Source organism: Triticum urartu, chromosome 5A (assembly GCF_056163025.1).
Source record: "Triticum urartu cultivar PI428250 chromosome 5A, HENAU_Tu73, whole genome shotgun sequence".
In the NCBI taxonomy this organism is placed as follows: domain Eukaryota; kingdom Viridiplantae; phylum Streptophyta; class Magnoliopsida; order Poales; family Poaceae; genus Triticum; species Triticum urartu.
In genome coordinates, this window is record NC_141877.1 from 516,835,569 (window position 1) to 516,843,410 (window position 7,842).

The window sequence follows — 7,842 nt, forward strand, 5'->3', positions numbered from 1 at the left end:
CTCGCGAATTTGGAAAAAGTTCATCAAATTTGAAAACATTCATGAATTTGAAAAATATGCATTTTAAAATAAATTCACGGATTTGAAAAAGTTCACAAATTTGTAAAAAAGTGAGCTTTGAAAAAAATAAAAAATATCAGTCCCAAAAAAATGAATATCCATCCGAAAGCTTCCAGAAGTTTCCCAACACTGGCCGAGCAAGCTTTTGAGAGTTTCCCAAAATCGGGGAAGGGAGCTTCTCACCTATGCCTTCTATGGGCGGGCCCATAAAGAATCTACCGGGGGGGGGGGGGGGGGGGGGGGGGTCCGTGTTCTACCAATAACACTATAAACGGGCCGTAAATGGGCCGGCTCACTATGCCGCTTTCATGTGCGAGCGAGTGGTTCTAATGAGCAGTCTCAGCAAGCAATTTCTTTAAGTTTCCTTTTCTGTTCCAGTGGCTTTCAGTTTTTATTATTTTTACTTATTTAAAAATGAAAACTTTTGAAATTTGAGAATATTTAGTAAAAAAATGAACAATTTGTGTTGGAAAAACGCAAACATATTTTAGAACATTTGTGAATATTTTATAAAAAAGTACGAACATTAAAAAAAGTTAAGCACGAACTTGTTTCTAAAAGTCTAAACATTTTTATGAAAATTTAGAAAAATGAAAAAAGGGAAAACTTTTTTCAAAAGCAAACATTTTTAATAATGATAAGATTTTTTAAATTCTGAACATTTTTTAAATTTTTGACCATTTTAAAATTTTCTATTATTATCATGGAGTTCTATTATTACAAAGTTTTACCCCACCTCGTTTTTTTTTTCTCCAGGGCCTCCAAAACCATGACAAAAATGCAGTCGGAATCCTTGACGCCGAAGTGAGTCACCGTCGCTGTACAAGCCTTGTGCATTCTGCACAGTCAAGATTCCCTACGATCAGTGTTGTTTGTTACTGGTTAGGCCCAAAAATGAAGGCTAGACGTCAGTTGTCCAAAATGTGGCACCCACTGGTTACGCTAGCTCCATATGTGGTGTTTTTTGTGCAATTTACTCTACTTTTCCCTTTTAAATATGGCATGGCAGACACTATATACTCAATAATATTGGAACATATTTGGAGGTTTATAGAAGATGAGATTTTATTGAATGAAACAAGAAGGTGAAAATGGCAAGGGCATTATGTTGGATGCCCTTTTAGTTATGCATGTAAGAAGTGTTCATAACTCCAATTAATGTTGCTCTAGTGCTTTTTTTAGGGGTGTTGCTCTAGTGCTTTGAGAGACGTGAAGATTCCCCATGACCCCAGGCTGACCAAATTAAAAGACGAGCCTGTCAACACTTGATACCTCAAATGGCCTCTATGTGAGCTTGTTTTCTTTCTAAATCAGATGCTGCATTTCGAATCATTCTGAATAAAAAGGCCACATGTACATGGCTTGTCTTTCAATTGGCAGTGTTGCAGAGTGTAAACACAAGTTACTGAACCTTCTTAAAAAGCAGCTGCAAATACCGACTGCATGCAGTAAAGAGAAAAACAAAGTTTGCATTCAGTGATCTTTAGTCCAAAATATCGACTCCATGCAGCCGTTTCAAAATTATACTTGTCATGAACCGGAGGACAATATACAGTTGGATATATACTTGCCGAATAAGACCATGCTGGGACGAATTCCCTCAATGTTATGTACATAACGAAATGAATATTTGGTATCTACCTATCAAAGAATTACTGTACTACTTATCTCGTTACTCGAAATCGAAAGAATAGGAAATTAGGCCTCTACTCTACCAAGTCTACCACCCAAGGGCTTCACTTCAGAATGTCCGTGTTGAGTCAGACACTTGGACGATCGGTGGTTGGTTCAGACGACTCAAGCAAGGCTTCCCCTTGCTGTCGGTGTCCACCAGTATCGTGTCGCCAGGCTTGTACTCGCCGAAAAGGATCGCTTCGCTGATGACATCCTCCATCAGTTGGGTGATAGCTCTCCTCAGCGGCCGCGCGCCGTAGTTCTTGTCGTAGCCTTCTCGGCAGATCAGCTCCTTCATGGCATCGGAGACCTCTAGGCCGATCCCGACGGCCAAGAGCTTGCCCTTCAGTTCCTCTAGGAGGATATCGAGAATCGCTAGCATCTGCAAGTGTTTCATGGACAGCATTAGTGTCTCATGTGGTTGAAGTTCGCGGCGTCAGGTACGAATTCAGAACAAAGGGGTAAGTGAGAGACAGACCTGAGTCTGTTCCAGAGGACGGAAGACAACCGTCTCATCAATCCTGTTGAGCAATTCTGGACGGAAGAATCCTTTCAGCTCTTCCATCACGAGGGATTTCACCGCGACATATCTGCTCGACTCAGTATCCTCTGTTGAGAAACCCATGCTCCGTCGTCCATTCGAAATTGACGTAGAACCAACATTTGATGTCATGACAATCAATGTGTTCTTGAACGAAACTCTGCGACCCTGTATTCCACAGAAAGGTTTTTCAGCATACAAAGAGACCCATGAACTACCTAAGACAAAAGCTATGGAAGAATAAGTCTACTACTGCATCTGGATCTGTGTGCTATGCCACATCTAACTTCATTGGGAGGTTTAGGATTTACTGAAGTAAGTTCCATCCAAGAATTGTGCAAGAACAAGTCACCAAACTTGAAGTGGTACAAGAGTTTGAATGGTTCAGCAAATTTTAGAATAAAATCTCCAGGGACTAGTCTTGATGAAACGTGGCCCATAATTCTACTATTAAACCTCTAAAATTAAGAATATATTGCTTGCACTTTATGTGTGGAGATATAACAACAGGGGTTGCACATATATTATCAAGATATGCTGGTTAAGTACCTGTGAGTCTGCCAGATGCCCATCTTCAAAAATTTGGAGAAGGATATTGAAAATATCAGGGTGAGCTTTCTCTATCTCATCAAGCAGTACCACGGTGAATGGTTTTCTCCTGACTGCTTCTGTCAAAGTACCAGTTTCACCATATCCAACGTACCCTGGAGGAGAGCCTATCAGTTTGCTCACCGTGTGCCTCTCCATGTATTCACTCATGTCTAGTCTAAGCATAGCAGATTCCTGTTCAAAACAGCGAAGGCACCCCGTCAAGCCACATCCTTTGGAACATTCAAAACATCGGTGACATGAAAACAGGATGATCAGGACATGATTGTGTGACTTACCGATCCAAAGTAGCTCGCCGCAAGAGCTTTGGTAAGCTCGGTTTTACCAACCCCTGTAGGACCACAAAAGAGCATCGTAGCTATAGGTCTGTCAGGGTCACTGAGGCCTACACGTGATCTCTTCACCGCCCGCGATATCGCCGCAACAGCGTCATCTTGACCAATAACACGCTTTCTAAGCTCATCATCCAGTCCTACTAAGATCTTTTTATCATCAGCAGTCAGCTGTTGGACTGGAATACCCGACCATAATGAGGCAACTCTTGCAATTTCTTCTGTCCCAACTACAATAGGCCTGCATGTTTTTTACATTAAGTTCCATGCTGATAAGATATGTAGGGAACAGAGATTACTGTGTGACAGGTTGACAAGAGAGAACTTACTCCTCAATTGTTGGCTCGGCCTTATCCTGATGTGGCGCTTCAGTGTTAAGACTCGCATTCTGTTGATTATTCTTATTCGGAGAATATTTCATCTTGTTAGATGACACCTGAGTAATGAAGGACATGAAAATGTTAAATATCATCAGATGGATTTTTTCTTCCAACAATATAACCAGTGCAAGATATCTACCACGTCATGCATGGCCTGGACAGCTTTTATCTCCTGCCAGTATTCATCCGGCTCCTTTAAGAGAACGGAAGACTGTCCTTCCTTCTTCTTTTGATATGATTCAATTCGAGCTCTACTGCCAGCTTCGTCAATAAGATCAATAGCCTTGTCAGGAAGCTGTCTGTCAGGGATATATCTTGCTGACAAATAAACTGCTGCATTGATGGCTTCTAGAGTGAATTTGCATTTATGATAAGTTTCATAATTCTCACGAAGACCCAGTAATATTTTCACAGCGTCTTCCTGCATTATATTTGAAGGATGGTTAAGAAACAAACATATGCATATACTAAAGTTTCAAAGGAAAATATCTTTACCTGGCTAGGCTCATCTACAAATACTGGCTGGAACCTGCGGTTCAAAGCCTTATCCTTCTCAAAATGCATCCGGTGTTCATCTAAAGTTGTAGCTGCAATGCACTGGAAATAAATATTGCCCATAAGATAACGATATATGACTAATATATACTCCCTCTGTTTAACATTTAAGGTGGAGTGTTAATTTTTTTCAAAAGTCAAACATTTATATGTTTGACCAAGTTAATAGAAAAAAATATCTACATCCTACTTTTTGTATAAACGTGGTCAAATATAGAAAAGTTTGACTTATGAAAGAATTAATACACCATGTATTTTGAAACCAGGGTGTGTACCAAGAAGCAGGATGAACTATTACCTGCAGTTCACCTCTGGCAAGTGGGGGCTTCAGTAGATTGCTAATATCAAGGCCAGCACCCTTACCCTTTCCAGCAGTTCCAGATCCAACAAGATTGTGAACCTCATCGATGAAAAGAATAACATCACCTGCAGCGAAACAAACAATCATTAGTATTTAAGACCAAGTATAGAATATTAAAATATGATAACATTTTAGATTGCATTACGATCGAACTGACCTGCTTCACGGACTTCACGAATTAAACTAGTGATCCTGGACTCCAGTTCGCCCCTCTCTTTTGCGCCAGCAATAAGCAGGCCAATGTCTAGTGACATTATACGCTTTGCCTGCATGATTTAAGTTGGGAATACTATTGATGTTCATGCAAGAGAATTTCATAAATGCAGAAACCTGTCTGTATCCGTCACTCGCAATTCAAGCTTACCACGAGGAAAATGGGGACATCTCCATTTGCAATCCGAAGAGCCAACCCTTCGGCGATCGCAGTTTTACCAACACCAGCCTCACCCAAAAGGATGGGATTGTTCTTTGTTCGCCGGCATATTATCTGAACTACCCTTTCGATCTCCTCCTCGCGGCCAATAATGGGGTCAATAAACCCTCCACTGGCTTGTGTGGTCAAATCTAGACAAAACTGATCTAGCGCGCCTTTATCTGAAACAGAGATCCCATGACTTGTATTAGAAAAATAATAATCATAGGCTTCAATACATACAAATAGATGACTTGTTTTTTTATTGACACTTGAATAGGTGACTCCTGACCTTTCTTTTTGCTTAAGGATTTGCTGAAGGCAGATCTTCCAGCTCCAGCTCCAGCGGGTGCTTTCTCGGGCACTTTGAGAGAAGATGCTCCTGCGAGATCTCTGCCATCTTTTGCAAGCTCTTCATGGAGTCGGGTGACTGCAACTGACGCTAGCTGACTCGGATCCGCTCCCAAGCTACAACAAATAAGTTATCAATTTTCTTTCTTTCTACGAGTCTGATCGATGATGGTGTAAAGAAAATCCTAACATGATCTTACAAATGAGTATAATCGGTTACTTCCTGGGGACCTTGTTTTAGTTTTATGTTAACTTATGTGTCTAGTATTACTATTTGTACAGCTATATGGGTCATAATTTGGAGTAGTATCTTGTGCTCAGCTCACAAGGGAAGATGAACTCAGCATGTGATAAATTGATTGGCTATAAATATGATTATTTCATCAGTGCTAGTAGATGGCAACACAATGAATGAATAATTGGTGGTGAAATATAAATAAATAAATAAGGAAAGGGGAATTCCTGGACACTGGACATAATTGGAGTAGCTACCTTCTGAGGAGATTGTTGGTGGTGGGATCGTCGAGCGTGAAGAGCGCGATGGCGAGGTGCTCGGGGGAGATGAAGCTGCAGCCCATGTTCCTGGACAGCTCGACGGCGACCTCGAAGACGCGCCTGCAGCCCCCGTCGAAGGGCACGTCCGTGTCAAGCCCGCCCGCCTTCTGGGAGGCGGCGCCGATGAGGCCGCGGCACTCCTCGCGCGCGCGCTCGACGGTGATCCCGGAGGAGAGGAACCCCCCGGCGGAGCGGTCCTCGGCGACGAGGCCGAGCAGCAGGTGGCGCGGCGCCACGGCGCCCTCCCCGAGCCCCCGGGCCTCCTTCTGGGAGTGCACCACCGCCTTGACGGCCCGCTCCGTGAAGCGCTCGAAGACGGCCCGGGTCACCCCGCGGCGCGCCCGGCGCGCGGGCCTCGGGGCGGCAGCCGGGCGCAGCGGGTGCGCCATCACGACCGCCCTCCCGCCCCCCGCCGCGCCCCACTGCCGCGCCCGCGCGGACGCCACCGGCGCGGCGAAGCGGCCGCTGGCGAGGAGGGAGGACGAGGTGGAGCAGCAGCACACCTCCATGGTTGGAATCACCGCAGCAACCTCTTTTTCCTTTCTCGGGGAGTCGCCGCAGCAACTACTACTAGTACCGTGGTGCAAGTGACAGATCCCCGATGAGACGAAATGAACAAAATAGTGGCTAGTGCTATGCTAACGTAATCGAGCCACTCTCGCGTGTACGCAACCGTATCAGCAGTGGTGTGTATGGGTGAGCGAATGAATGAATGAGTACTGCTGCAGCTGCAGGAAGATGGCGTATACAAATACCGCTGGGAAGGCCAAGGAAGCACGCAAGGAAACGAGGCCGCTGGCCTCGGTGGAGGCGTGGAGCCGACGAGAACGATCAGGAACTGTGCGTCGGCGTGGGGAGGAAAGGGACGGCGGTTTTGGTTTCACCCGCGCGTTGCGTGGAGGACTCGAGGCGGGCAGTTCGGTTGTACCGCACGCAACCGCCCGCCGTGGAGGACCCAGCGCGGTCAAAACGGCCGCCGCGGCTGGTGGGTGTCGTGTGGATCGCCGGGTGCCGCGCGGGCGGATGGGACGGGATGGTTTGGCCGCTGTTTCGGCCGTTTCCGGGGCGGGCCGGCGTGCCGTGCCGTGCGAGGCCGCACGCACGCGGCTCCGGCTCACGTGGACGGAAAGGGGATCGTCGCTTCGTTTCCTTGCACGCTTGGGCACGTATGCTGCGTGCGTGTTGGGGCGGGAAGCCGACGCCGGCCGGCGGGCTCGTGCTCGCCACCGCGTGCGTGCCGCTCGTCCTCTTGTCTTCCTCTTCAACCCAGCGGCCATCAACGTCGACGACTGGGGTGGGTTCTGGGGGAGATCCAGATGCGCGGGAGGTTCCGGTTCGGGCTTCCTACCACCGACCTGTGTTGTCGCTAGGCGGACGTGGCCGACACACTGCTTCCGCTGCTCTCCAGCTCACGACGTCAGTACGGCCGATGCACGCCATGACGCCAAAACAGCAACCAGTAAACGTCCGCCCGTACTCGCCCAAACAATGCCGACCGACCCCTTATTTATTATCGGGACAACCACGCCCCCCGTATGCAAACCATAGTATTCATGCAAATCTATGCACGACCATCATATAACACAAATCCATCTTTAAATCAACAATTAAAAAAAACAAAATGAATCATAATTCTTTTTTTTGCGAAATAACTTCTAATCTATTCATCTTCAATCATGGCAATACAACGAACACCAGAAATAATAAAAATTACATCCAGGTTCGCAGACCACCTAGCGACGACTACAAGCACTGCAGCGAGCCGAAGGCGCACCGCCGTCATTGCCCCTCGCTCGCAGGAGCCGAGCAAAACTAGTTGTAGTAGACAGTCGGAAAGTCGTCATGCTAAGGTCCCATAGAACCAGCGCATCAGAACAACAACCGTCACCAATGAAGAGTAGTATATATCAGAAGGATCCAACCTAAAGAAACACAAACGTAGACGAACTACGACCAAATCCGAGCAAATCCACCAAGGATAGATTCGCCGGAGACACACCTCCACACGCCCA

The 7,842-nt window shown here is 46.1% G+C and overlaps 1 protein-coding gene across 1 annotated transcript; it reads right to left on the minus strand.

The window, feature by feature from the left end:
• Positions 1-1,509: 1,509 nt before the first annotated feature.
• On the minus strand, positions 1,510-6,550 carry LOC125510114 (chaperone protein ClpD1, chloroplastic). Its single transcript, XM_048675203.2, has 12 exons — positions 5,768-6,550; positions 5,217-5,392; positions 4,877-5,106; positions 4,670-4,778; positions 4,450-4,577; positions 4,092-4,193; positions 3,736-4,017; positions 3,546-3,652; positions 3,163-3,457; positions 2,825-3,058; positions 2,213-2,443; positions 1,510-2,116 (listed from the first exon to the last, which is right to left on the minus strand). Exons 1-12 carry the CDS (start codon positions 6,337-6,339, stop codon positions 1,802-1,804), a joined length of 2,781 nt encoding a protein of 926 aa, XP_048531160.1. The 5' UTR covers positions 6,340-6,550; the 3' UTR covers positions 1,510-1,801.
• Positions 6,551-7,842: the final 1,292 nt, after the last annotated feature.

Excerpts from the sequence above, each read along its gene's own strand:
- LOC125510114 (XM_048675203.2), bottom strand. The coding sequence starts at position 6,339 with ATGGAGGTGTGCTGCTGCTCCACCTCGTCCTCCCTCCTCGCCAGCGGC. Across the intron at positions 5,107-5,216 it reads ATCCTTAAGCAAAAAGAAAG|ATAAAGGCGCGCTAGATCAG; the intron begins GTCAGGAGTCAC and ends TCTCTGTTTCAG. Across the intron at positions 2,444-2,824 it reads GGCATCTGGCAGACTCACAG|GGTCGCAGAGTTTCGTTCAA; the intron begins GTACTTAACCAG and ends TGTGGAATACAG.